Source organism: Argiope bruennichi, chromosome 11 (genome assembly GCF_947563725.1).
Source record: "Argiope bruennichi chromosome 11, qqArgBrue1.1, whole genome shotgun sequence".
NCBI lineage: Eukaryota > Metazoa > Arthropoda > Arachnida > Araneae > Araneidae > Argiope > Argiope bruennichi.
In genome coordinates this window covers 91,816,574-91,834,796 of record NC_079161.1, presented here as the reverse complement: position 1 = coordinate 91,834,796, position 18,223 = coordinate 91,816,574, and the positions used below count along the sequence as shown (strand labels likewise).

The 18,223-nt window shown below is 30.3% G+C and overlaps 1 protein-coding gene across 1 annotated transcript; it reads right to left on the bottom strand.

The window, feature by feature from the left end:
• Positions 1–1,593: 1,593 nt before the first annotated feature.
• Positions 1,594–12,560, bottom strand: LOC129957545 (uncharacterized). Its single transcript, XM_056069899.1, has 2 exons — positions 12,353–12,560; positions 1,594–3,962 (listed from the first exon to the last, which is right to left on the bottom strand). The coding sequence occupies exon 2, from the start codon at positions 3,938–3,940 to the stop codon at positions 2,276–2,278; it is 1,665 nt and encodes a 554-aa protein (XP_055925874.1). The 5' UTR covers positions 3,941–3,962; positions 12,353–12,560; the 3' UTR covers positions 1,594–2,275.
• Between the last annotated feature and the right edge of the window lie 5,663 nt (positions 12,561–18,223).

The window sequence follows — 18,223 nt, the reverse complement described above, 5'->3', positions numbered from 1 at the left end:
TAATTTTCCAAACTGGGCATAGAAAATAATTTTTTCTGTTTTGTTTGTTCTTAATCAGAGAAGAAAAAAAATCTGCAAAAAATCTGATAGTATTTTTCGTAATTATTGTTCGTCAATAGCATTCGGTGAATAGTCCAAAAGTATGTTTATTACCAAGTATGAGAGAAAGTTTTTCGGAGACCATTCCTGTTTGTTTTGTGGTATTTTCAATATAATGCATTTTTGAGCCTTCATTTAGTTACTGAGTGAAATGCACTCGGAACTCGTTCAAATAAAATCAAATATTGCTTAAATTTTGTACTGACAGGATATAGCCCTTACTTATATCCTCAGATATATCAGGGCGATGCATTAATAACTTTCATTTTTTTTCTCGTGTACGTAGTGTAGGAAGTATTATAATCGTCAAAAAATGATTTTGAGATTTCCTCTAAGTGTCAGACCACCCTGAGTCCGGAAAACCCATTTGCGGCCACAATGCCTGTCTGTCAGACTGTTACAAGTATAACTCAAAAACGATACAAGCCAGACAGTTGAATTTTGGTATATGATCTTTATACCAAGCTTTCAGATTTCTATCAAATTTTGAGTAAAATATGTTCAGATTAAGTTCGTCTGTTTGAATGTAAGTCAACTCGATATCAACAAAACGAAAACAGCTGGAAAAATAAGTTTCGATACACAGATTCAACATTTATACTGTAGAAATCAATCCAATTTTGAGCCAAACGCAACAACGCGTTTAGTATCTGCCTGTCTGTAATTTCAGAAATAAATAGTTATAATTCTTATAACAAACTATAAACTCTCCACGTTTCATTTCTCCATGAGTCCGAAAATCATATTGTTGGGCATAACGTATGTCTGTCAGTCTGTGAACACAATAACACCTAAACGCTTTAAGCTAAACGATATTTAGTGTGCTGAATTACGCCCAAACCTCGTAGGCTTCTATCAAATTTTGAATGAAATCCATTCAAAGGAAGTTTGTCGCTCTGGCTGGTCCTTAGAGTACAAGTGAATTATAAAACGCAAACAGTTAGATGGATAAAATTTGAGTATGCAGGTTTCATTTTCTAAAATATAGATACTTCTCCATTTTTGAACCAAATCCGTCAAATGGGTGATAGTCTATCGGTCTATACTTTCGCATGTTAATAAACGCAATAACGCAAAAATGCAGTGACAACTGAAACCGATGAAACAGAAGGTAAATAGATAAGGTTGTATTTTTATAACCAATTAAGAGTCGGCGTGAATTAATCTCGCTATCCCTGGTGGGGGGGCCCATTTAGCGGCTCACCACTAGCGCGGAAAAAAGGGCAATGTGGCGAGAACAGAAAACAACTCCAGCGGAGATAAGGGGAAGAACAGGACCTTCGACCCTTCACTTGATCTGTGGAAAGCCAGCGGTGAGCGTCTTCATGCATCCTGATATGCTGTTAATATTAGTTTCGTCGCCCAAAAGGTTAGATGAATAATTTAAACTGTTGATAGCAGAGAAGTTGAAAGTTTCATTAGTAATCACAGAATGAAATTAAAACATTAAGCAGCATCATAAAAATTATTTTATTACACATAAAATTTCTCTGACAATTTTAACATCAACAATTTCAAGGTAATCAACATCAAGATTAGTACACGTCTATACACTAACATGCACCAAAGCATCAAATGTGTAGACACACATTTTATAATGTATTAAGCAAGAACAAGTGGAAAGAACCAATAAAATATAAACAGAACTTGATTCCTCGAGATAAAAGCAAATTATATTTTTTGGCAAAATAAAATACTTTTAAAATAAATATTAGTTTTAAAACGAAAATAGTTTTTAAAAACATCACCGCATTACGAAGTAATGTATATGCTTTGCGATGTCAGACAACTATGATACAATTTGCAAGTTATAAAATTTTACAAAGCATGAAATTTCCCTGACAGTTTTAACATCAACAATTTCAAAATAATCCATGCCAAGATTAGTACACATCTGTAAATGAACATGCAACAAACATCAAATGTGTAGACACACATTTTATAATGTATTATGCAAGAACACTTGGAAAGAACTTAAAATGCTAAAAGAACTTGATTCCTCGAGATAAATTCAAATTAAATTTTCTGGTAAAATTTAAATATTTATACAATAAAATTTTAGGTTTCACATGAAGACAGTATTAAAAATCCCCAAATTAAAAAGAAAAGAATTTGCGTTGCGATGTCACACAACAATGATACAATTTACAATTTACAAAATAGGTATGCATGGAACTTATCGGAAAAGAAAATTAATACACTTATCGTATACTGCTTTTAAAGGCATTAAACGTTTTCTTGCAGAGTTCGGTTCTTTTATTTCTTCTTTTGGAATGTCAAGATCAGTGTTATCCTGGATATTTTCTTGATCGAAAATATCAATGAAATTGTTGACTTTTAGGAGACTCTCGATATTTTCCTTCTCCTGATGTAATCCACGACTTTCACTGAAGAATTTTACATTCCTCCGTCTGCCTGATTCGGACAGCTTCACCTCTTCAATGAAAAGATTCAACAAATCCCACTTACCCTCCTTGATTAGTTCGTAGTTAATGAAACTTCCTGTGGAACCCAAAACAGCTTCATCTTTTTTCTGTTCGTCCAGATGCCTGAAAAGAAATTTGACAGTTTCTATGTCGTCACTTCGAATAAAATCTCGCAAAATGTCGTTATAGACTATCAGCGATAAACTGAAATCAAGGGGATCGAGCAGGAAAAATTCTTGAAATAATTTCGAATGATTATATCCCCAAGAACTTCTTCGGGATAGATTGAAAAGCACCCGGATGTAAGCGCGTAATGAAAGGGAAGGATACGCGGATTTTGCAAACTCGATAAAGGCATCTTGCCTGGGCCAATCCAGCACGCACTTCAAGATCTCACAAGGGCGGTGCGAAAGCAATATCTTCTGCTCATACGGCTGCATCACGGACATCAAATAGAACAAAACGTCACCTAATTGTTGGCGTTCCTCCATGTAAAAGTAATAATCATTTGAACGTCGGCTTGCTACAGACATGGCGGTTTTCATCAATACTTTTTCTCTTTCTTCGAACGTTAACTTTTCATAAAAGTACTGAGTAGCCGTTCTGTAACCGCAGGTTGCAGCACTTTCGAACCCAAAGTGATTAATGGAGGGGTGGAATTTTCCTTTTTCTGCAAAGTATCTAAGACATTTTTTTTCTTTTCCTTTTAAGATGAAAGTCCAAACAATAACCAAATATGGCTGCTTCAGATTCGCAGGGTCGGCATCATAATAGGACTTTTTGCTTTTTTCGGGCATCTTTCGCCAAAGCTCTCTGATGTCCTCTTCTAAGCAGTACAGACAAGCGAGCTTGTAACGTTGTGTCAGGTGCAGCTTTTCGAGGCGAATGAGTGTTGCGGCTGTATCTGGATAATCTATACTCCCCAATGCTGTCCAACAAAGGTGTTCCAAATTCTCCATTTCGTTTAGGTTACACGGACCTAAATAATTTTCATGGAGATCCAACCATTTTATTATTTCTCTGGAAACTGATTTCATTAAACTGAATAACTCGTGTTTCATCGTTTGTGGAACCTTAGCTTCAGATAGAAGATCTTTCAACAAATCGTACATGGTTGTTTCGTGTTCCTTTTGACGTCGCGCTGCTGAATCTGTTTGCCCAGCATACGCAAGCATCTTGCGGTGACAGCACAACTGTACTGCCAATTTCCTCATAGCAAGCTCTTGAAGCGACTTGAAATGCAGGCTGCTGAGATCAAACTCCTTTGTCATTACGCTTTCTGGCAGATCAGGAATTTCTGTAATTACCATCACGTGATTTCCCATGTCAATACACCTTTTTTTAGTTTTTTTTTCCAGATTTATCGGATTTTCCATATTGATGTAATGTTCCTCAAAATATTCCATCTCCTCCATCAGTTCGCTGGGATGCCTCTACCTGTAAAAAAAGAACAAACAAGATTATCGATATTTTGGCAAATAAATTTTTTTATGAAAAAACTCCTTTTATGGCCGCTATCAACGTTAATATTACTTAGATGCAGTAATATCGCGTTCGAAACCAACACTTTTATTTTAGGTCAGATCTTTTAATTTAAATCCAAATCAGATGACGTATACGACCCCAGAAATGGCATTTTCTTCTAAAATACTACCACACCACATAAGCTGAAGAATGTTTGTCCCACGACTTCAAATTTAGACCTTCATACACTACAAGTCTTTAGTGGAATCAGGTTTCGAACTTGGAGGCCTCCGACATTTTAAGAAATTACACTGAGTCCTCCTGGAATCAACATTAAGAATTGAAAGAAGAAAAAAAGCTGTTGTTAAAAATATAGAAAAAGTTATTTGTAAGATTACTTAAGGGATCAAAGAGAAACTGTAACTTACAAGAAGATCTCTAACTAGGTTTCCTCATAGATTAGTTATCAATAAATCGTCTATGAGGTCTAAGACATGTGTATCAACAGGTGCAGTTTATAAGAAGCATCTGACACTGAGCTCTGAGGAACAGAGGCACCTGACACACTTTATAAAAATACATGTACATAAATGCACAGTATTTTAATGTCAAACAGTTTGGTGGAATCGTGGAATTGAAATTATATTTAAACGATTTATCTGAAAACGAACAAAATCAATATTTCTGGCGAGCAATTTGGCGACAAAATGCAAATATAAGCCGATCTGTGTATATATGTCAGGAATTAGTTGTTTTTTTTCAGTCTTCAAAAATTTATCTAAAATCTGAACTTATGCAAAACTGGTTTTAAAAAAAATCATAGGGTGTTCAAATGCATGGTCATAAGGGATGAAATATCGTCAAACTGGTAAATTAGATGGAGTATTTTTCAATCATGTCGCTGTAAAATAAAACGTCAGATGCCAACGTCAAATCTAGTCATCTTTTCTGAAGCTAGCATAATTTTTCCAATAATTTGTTGTCTTGTGTAATATATCTTGCATCTACGCTAGTTTTATTTTCTGTGTGATTTTATTTATAAAAATTTTTGAAAAGTGATCTGGCGCAGAAATTCATACAAAGGAAATTTAAAACTACAGATAATAGTTTGGTATTCTCGCATCTTGGCACTTTCCCATTAGGTAGGTACAAATTTTGTCAACATTAAATATTTCATTCAAAATAAATAATCAATTATAAGCAATTTCTATAATTTAACAACTTATTTTCAAAGAGAGAATAACTGATTTAAACAAAAGGAAAAACTCATTTCATTTCAAACTTTTTTTTCTCTTAAACTTAAGGTAACTTTAAATCACGTTAGAAAGTCTATTTTTGTGAAAAAAGTGATTTCTTTGACTTAATTTTTTATTAATAAATTTATTTAACTATTTATTTTTATTTATTTATTAAAAAATTATTTAACGTGCTTGGTTTACTGTTTAATATTTAAACAGTTTTCTTTATTACATCGTTTGGAATTTATTTCCAAGTTTATTTTTTGGGAAATACAGTAATTTTCTTTTTGCATTTTCATATATTTTAATACTATTTTACATTTTCAAATGCCATTTTCTCAAATTCTAATTCTGAGGTAGAATTTTTATACGAAAAACACTCACAAATTAAAATGTAATGCATAATTTTTTATTTACATTTAATATTATAATTTCTCAGTATGTTCTGCAGTTCCTCATCTATGGAATAAATAATCCATTCCTTTAAAAACATTCAATAGCTATTTCAATGCTTCACAATACGAAAAAGAAAAAAAAATATATTCATTTTATTTCACATTCCAAACCTAATATTTAAAGAATGGGGAAAAAATACGGCGTTTTTTAAAACATTTAGTAAGTGAATAATTCTTTTCTTTAATTCTCTTGAAAACTTTGCTATAAATTATTTTGATAAACCTCTAAAGTAATAGATTTTTGTTTAATACTTCTTTTCAACGAAAAAAACTGACTTTTTTTTTAAAATCCTATAAATATTTTGTCAATAAAATTGCTATATTTCGGTTAAACCAATGATTCTTAAAATCATTTTGATGCAGAAATTAAGAAATATAACTATTTTATAATTTTTGTAGAAAAATATCAGCCTCGGCGTAATCACATATTTTAATATAAATATAAATTATAGAAATATATACTATATTTGGAAATATTGAGCAAGTTTTCGTTTGTGGCAGGATCGCTTTTCGTTAGATTGGACTGTCAATATATAAATAGATCACCATAATTTACCTTTAAAAAACAATTGCAAAAATCTAGGCTTATATGGAAAAATATTCATTCAATACATATTAAATGCAACAGCTAAATCGAGGTTAGTAATCAGCAAATACAACCTATAAAAATAAATCAAGAAAGATCGCGAAGAAAGATTAACTCAGAATATATAGGCAGAACTCAGAATATATAGGCAAAAGTTAAGAATATATAGGCAGAAGCTTTCGTATCTAAAAAAGAGACTATGTTCATTTTTGTTTCTCATATACAAAGATATAAAGAAAGTATTCCAATCGTCAAAAAATCAATCTCGAGATTTTGACGAATCTCCACATTATAGGCCAGAAAATAGAAATGAAAAAAAAAAATGAATTAAATCTATCTGATTGCCCGACTGTCTGTCTAACTGTGATAAAAATAACCCAAAAAAATACTTTGAGTAAAAGGGATAAAATTTGTTGTTCGATCTTTATATCAAATTTTAAGATTCCTTTGTTATTTAGAGCGAAATCGACTCAAAAGAAATCTGTCTGTCCGGTTTTCCGAATGTAAGTTAATAGGATAGCTACGAACCGATTAACGCTGGATTAGCCTGACTGGTAAGGCGTTGGATTTGCAACCCTTGGGATGTAAGTTCGAACGCCACCTACCGAAGACTATCCCTTGGTGGCTTGTTCACTTATAAATATGTCGTAGTCACAATGTCTTCCAAGTAGAGACATTACCACTAAGGGGATTGGATCAGAGGTGATTGCTTTTTGACAAAGACAGTTAGAACAAAGAGAATTAGATGGATAAAATTTAGTGTATTGATTGAATAAATAAACAGTCCTTTAAAAGTCTAAAATATTTATTTCAAAAATTTTTAGCAAATTCAGGACTTTACACGAACCAAATATTACAATGACGCACTTGAGTACAGCGCAATTCAGTGGTAACTAATATCAAAATAACAGACTTGAAAAATTCTCATGCGATCAGATCACCAGCGAAAATTCTTTCAGTGAACTCGTCTCTCTCTACTTTTCCCATGACATGTCCTATTTATACCCAGCCTTGGCGAGAAATGACGTAAGCATTATTCCTTAGATTTCCAAAAAAGTACCCTAACTACCAAAATATTATTGCTAGAGCTTCTATTCTCAAACTTCCGAAATCTAAAGAATTGTCGACAAGACCGCCAAAAGTCTGGCCAAGTAAATGGAAAAGTCGCTAAGCGGCAACCCTGCAAACTGATAAACCGATCCATCGTTAGCGGTTACTTACGCATAAAATCTGTTTCGTCTGTAATATTTACAAAGAAATATAATAAAAATAAAAAATATTTACAAATCCCTAACAATATAATCTGTTTCAGCAGACAAATTTGAATGAGAGATTATATGGATCATCAGTTTAATGAAGTACTTGTATTTTTTGAACTCTCTATCTGTGATAATTTAATAAGACAATCAGTTATGCGTGAAGCTGTTAAAAATCGGACAGTGTTCCTTCAAGAACAAAGACCATAGATTAATATTTTACAATCGAAGACATCTCAAGTTGAATTGAAACCATTCAGTCAGTATATTGTTATATCTGGAATGTGACAGCAATTGTAAGCAGCTGTAAAAAACAATTACCATATTCTGAATTTGAAAATGTCATTGCTCTAATTTTTTTTGAAAACCAGCAGCCATGAACATTTCGAAACCTTATCGCTCACTCTGTAAAAAGGCCAAACCATATCACAGGACAAAAATTGTGAATCGGGCAAGGATATGAGCTGTTTGCATGGCATTGACGTACAATAGTTAGGAAATATTAACGTTTGGCATGAACTGAGTTTCTTTACTGAATCTAGAGCTTGATCCTTAGAATGTTTTTAGGAAATTAATTCCTGGCATGTTTTAACAGTATCCGAAATTCGTGTGTGTTTTCTATTCATGGTTATTTCAACCGATTGAAACAAAAATTTGATGCACGACTGCAATGGTAGTCACACAATCTCATACCTAATTTGATATATTTACCCAAATTAGAAATAAATATTAAGTTTAATGCAAAAAGAGCCAAAAAGAAGGATATGATTATTCTGGCCTGTAGACTTTCTCGAGGGTGACCCTCAGGCAGATATTCAAACCAGTGATTTTTTCTGTGTTTTATGGTCTCTTTCTTGTTTGGTTTTGAGCAAATTTGTTATGATCTTATTTAGATTTAAAAATATGGAAATAATTATTCTTGTTATTGTGTAATTTATTCTCTTTCACTTTGTGATACTAATTTTATCTCCAAAACCACAATTTCATGGGATTTTCGGGTGACGAAGGATCCATTTTTTTGGATGAAAGTCAGACCGCTCATAGTACAAACCTGAGCTGGACCCTTGAGAATGTACATCAATACAGGCCAGATACATCTTTCTTTTTGGTCATTTTTTGCATCAAACGTAATATTTATTTCTAATTTGGTTAAGTTTATTTGTGTTTAGTTGTAGCAGCAATAGCGTTCTGTAAATACAATGTATCTTTTGTTATTTGATTTCACGAATTATATATTTTAAATGAATTTAATAATGATTGCTTTGGGAATGATAGTTTCGTCATACATTTAAGACACTACGTTTCCGAGTTATCGTGCTTCTGAAAGTAGAAACCGACAGACGGTCAATCGCTTATTGGATTTTTATCAAAATTTGAAAAGTGTTAAGACTTGCACATGCTAATTCTGTGCATTGAATTTTATCTACATAGCCCTCTTCTTTTTGTAGTTTTTGTGTTAATTATTATTTGGAAAGGGCAGACAGACTGACTTTTACTCTAGTTGGCACAAAATTTGATGTAAAAACCGTATACCAAATTTTATTTGTCTATCGCAAAGTGTTTTCTGCTGATCTTTGTCATAGACATAATGCCAAAAACTTGTTTTTCGTGCTCAGGTGTTGTTTAAATGTGAAAATTAGTCGAAGATCTTGAGTTCGAATTTTTTTATGATTACAATATTTTTTTCTGTACTTCAAGTAAGAGAAAGTAGAAACAAGTAGGAAGGCTAACTATACAAGTGTTTTTAGGAATAAAGAGACAAAACTTTTTATCATACGAGGCAAATAATATTCTCTAATGCCAAAATTTAACTCTAATTTATTTTATTTTTAATTCATTCTCTTTCCTTTTCTCAGAGTTGTTTTTTCTATCTAAAACTAAATTTGCCAATCAGAAAAAACAGTATATTAAAAACATATTTTAATTATAGATATGTTTGAACTAAAGCATCAGAAGTTGGGAAACCCCGAAAAGTCATTGAAAACAAGCCGAAGTACGAATTCTGCTTGTACATGTTATGTGCGGTTAGATATACAAAAATATTGTTATAAATTCATGGAGTATCTTTTTATTTTCTATAGAAATATTATGTAAAAATGTATAAAAATTTTTGAACTCGGAAATTTACTACACATATTGGATTTGATGAACAAAATAATGATAATTATTCATGAACAAAATAATAATTATTGTTTTATCCCGTGTAAAATTTTGAAGATATCTTATTTAAATATTTCATAAGAAAATGAATTATTTATGTTTCGGTATAAATAGTTGAGTTATTAAATCTTTTATTATTATTAAAATGGTTAGTTCTACCAATATCTTTGTTTACATCAAACGAATGAAATATTTGCATTGTTAGGTCAATCAAAAATTTGCATGTAGTCATTTCAATTGCATCAAGATATAAATACGTTTAGATAGAACAAATCAGAGAAAATGTGATGAATTACATTAAAGAGAAACTGAAAGTTTTAATTAATATTAAAACTAATTAATATTGAATTTTAGCTAACAAATTTTTTTTTGACCACAATATTTATTTCATTTAAGCAATTACTTTTCAATAAAATTTTCAATTAGATATTGAATAGTCTTAATTTTTTAATAGCTTCTGTTTCAAAATATTTTTAAACTTCGAATTTTGATAGTCGTAGAGCTAATACAGTTATAGAAGCTTTAAGATATCCAGTGCATTTTACTATACAACTCTTTAATTTTCGGTCAACTCCTGTAATATTTAAATTTGAATTTTAAATAGAAGACATAAAACTTTAATAAATCTTGGAACTTTTTGGCTGAAACTAAAGATACTTTTTTATATATGACTACAGAAAATCGTATCCTTCAATATAGTAATTTGCCATAAATAACACACACACACACACACACACACACACACACACACACACACACACACACACACACACACACACACACACACACACACACACACAGACTTATCTTTAATTTAAGCGTAGATAAATAAATGTGTCTTTGTGTGTTGGCGCTCTACAGGCCAGACCTTTCGACTTACAGCTACCGGATTGGGCGCATATATACCTTGAAGGTTGGAATGTGCACCTCGGAGCAGATTGTTATAATTTTTAAGTAAAGCTTTAATTGATTAAAAATTAAGCGAAATTTCGGAACTTTTTTGCGATAACTTACAAAAATATTACAGCACTAAACTTATTTTCACAAAATCAAATAATATATTCAACAATACTAAAGTTTTAACCAAGAAATTAAATTTTTTTAATGAAGTAGTTCTTAAAAAATTTTAATCATATTTTTCAGCAATTTATTTTGCACAAAATAAAAATATAATATAAGCTGCATGAGCACGTTACGCGCCGATTCGAAAAATTAGCTTTTATCAAAGTGTTGCATCACATTAACAAAAACTCATATTTAAAAAAATAAGTTAAATGCTATTGCCAATTAAATATATTAAATATATAAAAGCGTAATTTTCAGCACGTGTCTGTATGAAATGAAATAAATATAAAATATGATATTTTCTATAGAGTAGATGCAAGGAAACGATTGCTATGATACTTTATAGTACCTATATAACTGATTCAACAAAACAGTTTTATTTAAGGCAAATACGGTTTAATATATACATCTAATCTAATCAATGCCCAACAGCTAATTTGTAAACCTTTAGTAATAGACAAACATCTGTTAACAAAATGGTCTAAATGAAATAAAGAATTATATTTTAAGTAATTTGTGTCAAAAAATGTTCTGATGAATTAAGAATATTCAATTTTTATATATACCCTCTTCCTTGTGAAACAAACTTAATAAAATTCTTTTAAGACGCTCATATTTAAATACACAAAAATTGCCCTCCAATAAACAAAATTAATCATTAAAGCTGTCCGTTTTATGTAAATTTGAATATGATTATTTTTTAAAAGGCACGATGGGAGATGATTGGCACGAAAGAAGCCAATCATCTTCCTTCCTTTTTATAAAAAATTGTAATTTCTTGATGTGAAATTTCCAAAATAAAAATTAAAAAAAAATTCTGAAAATCTTTAATAGGCTGAAGCATTTAAACAGTTTGAAGCAGAGAAAAATTATTTTTAATATTTTCTTAAATCCGTCAAAGGCAAGGTCGAATTGCGCCTTATAAGGGTCTTTAGGCAGAAAAAGTCCCGGTCCTTTTTCACAAACATTTTTTTTAAATTCTTTTTAATATATAAATAGTTTTACATACCAAATTTTGACGAATTGAAATTGAAAAATATTAAATTTTAAGATAATAGATTTCAGCATACAAAGTATTAAATTCTATATACGAAAATAATAAAATGACAACATTTTGCAGAACTTAAATACGATTTAATAATACGATCGGACATTTTTTTTTATATTGTAAAGTTATGTGTGCATAGATATTTAAAATCACAAAGCAATGAAATATAAAACTAACAATATGTAATTTATTAGAAAAATTTAAAATAGTATTCCAAAATTTGAAAGATATTTAGTTGAATTTTGAATAAATAATAATATATTGTCTTTGTATATTCAATGAATGTACAAAATATTTTAAAAATATTTTAGATCTAATTGAACCCCTTGTCCTCGGTGAAAATGGCAAACATGCCATGTTTCTTTAGAACTAAACAATGAGGCGCAATTTTTTCTCCTAATCTCCACCAAACAGGTGGAAACTCAGTAATTGAATACAGTTAGATTATCATTGGTAAAAATAAGTTTAAAAATAAACGTTTCTTAAAGATCATTCAATCGCTCATTATTCGCTTTCTGTCAACAGTGCAATCACTGAATGACGTAAACAACTTACCTCTCCAGCAGTATGGAGATTCTATTTCGCTTTCAAGGTCGCTTCTTTGTAGATTCAGAATGCAAGCCACTGTTTTTTCACTCTAGCCAGAAATGAATTGGTATCGAGAAACCATTCAACAATTACCGACAAAAATTAAATCGTTATAAATTGTAAAAATCGAATATGACAGCAGGCGCACTTCTAGAACATCTGAAACAATGGTCGAATCTCATCCGAATGATGCCACTTGAAGACGATCGATCTGTTTTGCTCTGACGCTGATGATGATGTAGAAAATTTGACACATTGCGCAGCTTTTAGATTTTGACGCACCTATTAATAATTTGAATTGAAAGAATATAAAAAATAATGTGTTTGCATCCTTTTTTATGAATAAAAGAATTAAAAACAGTTTTTTTAAAAAGATATTTTAGAGGGAATTTCTTCAAGCCAAGATTACATGTGCTTCATTTTTTTTCTCCATATAACAAATATTTTTACATTTTTTTCTTATCTGTTCTATAAAATTTCTTTCTCAAATCATATATTTATTTTTTTAAAAGCGCTATTAAGACCACTTGCAATGTTTTGAAAGAAAAATTTAAATAAGAAATCATCATTTCTTTTTATTATATTTTCATCGAAGCTTGCGTTTATAGTTCTATGTTCTCTCCACAGATGGCACCTGTAGCAAAATCTCTTCTGGATATTTCTAGAATAGGAAACCGCAAATATCTAGCTACCGATATTGATCTATAATCTCAATTTCGAACTTTTTTCAATTAATAACACTACTTAAGTGCATTGTGCATAGAATGCAACTTGCAATCAATATTACAGGCAATTAGTCTGTAAAGTCAGATGCTTTTCTTGTAGCAAAATGTTTCCAGTGTTTATACAAGCTGTAGCCACACGTGCCATCTGTGCTGCAAAACGGATCGATCATTTGAGGGGACGCTTCTCTATTAATAAACAGTGGGGGGCGGTGGATCTGCGGGGGGCATTGTGGGAAAAATCGCCCACCTGTTTGAAGAGCGTAGGAGCTGTATTGATCCGTTTAAGGAGGAAGACAGATAATTTTTTAATTTTTTGCCGCCATTTCAATCTCGCAACTGGTGGTGACTCGCAAAAATTCACGATGGCGTTATGTATTGATTTCGGAGTAGAAAATATGAAGAAAAATTTTTAATTCCTTTTACAGAAATATTTTAAATTTTTTGAAAGAAATATTTTAATTTTTTAGAATAAATATTTTTAATACTTTTGAAAGAGATGTTAAAAATTTTTTTTGTTTGAACACATTGAAAACAGCGCTAATTGAAAAACAAAAAAGGAAAAAAAGAAGAAGGAAGAAGCAAAGAAGACCAGAGAATGTGTGCTCCGGTGTTCCGTAGAAGTTAAAGTTAGAGTTACCACATATGATTCAGATATATCTTGGAAGGTAAAAAACTTCCACCTGCAAATATGCAAATATGACTTCTTTTCAAATTTTGTTAAATTTTAATTAAAATTATTACTTAAAACTTTAGTGAAATTTTGAAATATTTCCCCTTATATTTCGAAACTGATATCGCTCCAAAATGGTATTTACATCATCTGAACATTAAAAAAAAATATCTTTAAAATTTTCAAGTGAAAAAAATTTAACTCAAATTTACATCTAAATGAAATTAATTAAAAAAATATTTATTTAACAAAAAATCACAATTTAAAAGAAACTCAAATCAATTTCATCCTTGTTATAAATATTTCATACTCAATTTTTCTTTCATTCTTGAAAATGAAAGTTTTTTTTAATTAATAATTTATTTTTCAATAATGAGCATATTTCTGTTTAAAGTGTGCTTTTAATATACCTTTTGAAATTTCGACGCTCTTGTATCTGAAGCTAATTTTTATAACTAAGCAAAGAAGATAATTTTTTCTGTATTGCTCTTTCTCGAAAAAAAAAAAAAAAAATCTGAAATAATCGTGGTTTAAATGGATTTTTCGTAACTATTGTTCGTCAATGCAGTCGGTTTATAATCCAAAAGTAGGTTTTTTTTTTACAAAGTATGAGAGAGAGTTTGTTGGAGACCAAATAAAAAAAATACAATAATTCATTTCATCGTTTCCTCATTTTCCCATTCTTTCAATAATTTTATAAAATCTTCGAAAACAACAATAACAGATAACAATACAGCAATAAATCTTGTACTGTATACAACAAAAAATCATGTACTGCATTACATTTCAGTAAACTAGCCGCCTTTGGCGACCATCTTTTTCACCTAGATTCATGATTTATTATGCTGTTAAATATTAATGATTTAAAAATTCTCATTTTATTGCTTTCTAAGACCGAAAAACATTAATTTAATAGAATACGCTAAATGAAATTAAAAACTGTACATATTACAAAATAAAACCGTAAGTGAAAATCCTATTTTGGAATAAAAGTCTGAACAAAAATTTTCTTTTAATATTAATCTAAACGCGACTGAATGTTGTGACGGATGATTTTGAATTTCGTAACATTAAAGCTTATCTTTTACAAATCATTTATTACATTTAAAATTTATCAAAAATAAATAAATTTTGTGCGGGAATAAAATGGATTTCATTAAAAAAAGTAATGTTTTGAGCTTTCCAGATAATGCAAAATACTATTTTTTAGAGAAAAAAACTTTGGAAGTTATGTTTTTTTAATACCCATAGGTAGATCGTAACGATATTTATCTGTCAATGGTTAAGCCTAATTTCTCGCCCCGATATACTTCACTTGGTTCTTATTTCTTTTACTTCTATTTTCTTCTGAGTGAATAATGTTTTTGGTGAGCAATATCCCGAAGAATTTTAACAATATTTTGCAGCTTCACTAATTAGCAAAGCGGCGGATCAAGTGTAGGTGTTTAGAAGTTCAATAAAACGTTCTGAAACGTTCTTACAGTGATTTTTTACCTTAATTGATGCCATTAGATAATACGTAATTTCACCTCATGAGTGAAAAGAATTTTTAATCCAAATACATTTCTAATTATATCCTTCAGCTTCATTGATCAGCGAAATGCTGAGTGCAGCTATAAAAACATTCGTAATGATTTGTTTCTATTTGGCTACTATCATTCGACAGTATGTAATACGAGCTATTTCCGTCCTGCGTACATAAGCCTTTTATGCAGTGGCTGAAACAATTGAGAGTACACCTTACTTTTACTTGATAAATGCAACTTTCAATATAAATAACACATTACAGAGAAGTGCAAACATGTTTTTACTTTTACCCATAACAAATGGTTTCATTTAGAGTAAAAATAAAGAACAATTAACGATGAATTTCTAAATTGAAAAGTTTCAGAAGCATTTTAAATAAACATACGCAGATTTTTGCCTCACAAAATTGAGAATGCACCAGTGAAATTTTTGTAATATCTCGCATAGAAAGAATGTGTCAATATTTAGTTGCATGTCTTTTGAATTTTTTAATGGCCTTTAAATGTCGTGGTACCGATTCGACCAAATTTCTGTGGTATCTGACGATATTTTTCCCCATTCTTTGTGCAACACTTGTTTTAAATGGGTTTTGTTTCTAATTTTGTGTTTTTGAACCATTGTTTCGAATGTGGCCCACAGATATTCAATAGCATTTATGCTGGGGTACTGTGGTTGTGTGTGAAAAAGTTTTTACCGTGAAAAATACACCACATTTTGACGTTATGTGTAGTTCTTTTGGGGTCGTTGCCCTGCTGAAAAATGAAATTTTCATCTAAACCTAAATTTTTAGCACTTTCCTTTGAATTGCTGCTAAGTATATCCAAGTAAACCTTATGTATTATAATGTCATCTATAAGAACTAAATTTCCTAACCCGGATGAAGCTATACAATCCTAAATCACAACGGAGTCACCACCATGTTTGACTGAAGGATGTACATTTTTTGGAACCAAAGCAATATTGGGTTTTCTCCGTACGGTGCGGCGATTGTCACTGTATAAAATGCTCAGTTTTCTTTCATCACTAAATATATCTTTCTTCCAAAGTTATTATGAGTTTTTCCAAACATCAAACACTTTTTCTGAATTTGGAAGCTGATGAACGGTTTCTATATAACTGTTCGACTTTGATATCCATCTTGTCTAATTACATTTCGCACAATTTCAGCACTTACACTCCTTCCTATAATTTGAGAAATTTCTGCCGGAAGTTCGATGAACTATATGATCTCAGCAATCTAAAGGAAAGTGCTAAAAATTTAGGTTTAGATGAAAATTTTATTTTACAGCTGGGCAACGCACTGCACATAACGTCAAAATGTGGTGACTTTTTCATTGTAAACAGCAGTTTCACACACAAGCCCAGTAACCCGGCGTCAATGCTATTGAATATCTGTGGGCCACATTCCAAACAATGATCCCACAACTCAAAATTAGAACCACAACACATTTAAAACAAGTGTTGCAAGAAGAATGTGGTAAAATATCATCAGATACCACCAAAATTTGATCGAATCGGTACCACGCCATTTAAAGGCCATTAAAAAAGCCAAAAGACATGCAACTAAATATTGACACATTCTTTCTATGCGAGATATTACAAAAATTTCACTGGTGTATTCTCAATTTTGTGAGGCAAAAATCTGCGTATGTTTATTTCAAATGCTTTTGAAACTTTTCAGTTTAGAAAGTCTTTGTTGATTGTTCTTTAATTGTACTTTAAATTAAACCAACTGTAATGTGTAAATATAAAAACGTGTTTCCACTTCTCGGCAACGTGTTATTTATATTAAAAGTCGGATTTATCAAGTAAAAGTAAGGTGTACTCTCAATTTTTTGAGCCACTGTATATGCAGATATTTCATCTGCTTTTATTGAACGTACGGTGGAATTATTTATTATATTTTTTATAGTAAAATAAAATTAGACGATGCAATAGTTATTACAGACGAAGAAAATGTACTTAGTATTTATGAAAATTTTAATTTTCAATAAAAAAATATTTATTTCTGATAACTTATATTAAGCAAAATAATTAATTAATACATTCATATATATAAAACCGAGTGCTTAGTTCATACGACTATGTTTAAGTCGTCAGTTTTATAATATGTAAATATTTGAATTTCTTTATTGATTTATGCAGATTATACTAACAATTTATCCAATTTAGTCAATGCATTACTGATTTTAATGTAAATGACAACGTTAAAAATTCGATTTTGTTTATGAAAATAGGATCTTTTTATTTAATATTTTAAGAATTTTCTTTGTGGCAAGTGCTATAAGTGACAACAACAACAACAGAATTTTCTTTAGAAAACTGTTGAAATTTTTTGGGAAGTTACACTGATTTTAGTATTTGCGATTGCAGAAATTGAAGTGCTATATTACATCTTAAAGTCCAATTTCTCAAATTTTCATCTTTGATAGAATTTTCTTATGAAGACGCTCATAAATTAGAATCTAATGTCTATTTCGTTTTTGTTCAGGTTTGATATAATAATTTCTCAATGTATTCTGCACTTCCTGAACAAGAGAATAAGTAATTTATTCATTTTGAAATATTTTATACGTTTCACAGTGTGACAAAATTTTCATGTTTTTTACCTACTGAACCCCAATATTTAAATAGTGGATAGAATTACAGCTTATTTTTAATTATTTTTTAATTCATTCATTATATTTCTTGAACGATAAAATTTTAAATAAATCATTTGATAAACCTCTAAATTAAAATAGTTTTGCTTAATACACTTTTCTATTTACCTAATCAAGATCTTTTTTCCAATTTTTAAAATCGTTTGGCATTTAATTATAATATTTGATTTCATAGATATTTTTGAATATTTTTTATGCAGAAAATCAAAACTATAAATATTTTCAAACGATTTCAAAACAATTGATGTCAAACTTA

Bases quoted from the DNA above. Each gene is read 5' to 3' on its own strand.
- LOC129957545 (XM_056069899.1), bottom strand. From the start codon at position 3,940: ATGGAGGAGATGGAATATTTTGAGGAACATTACATCAATATGGAAAAT.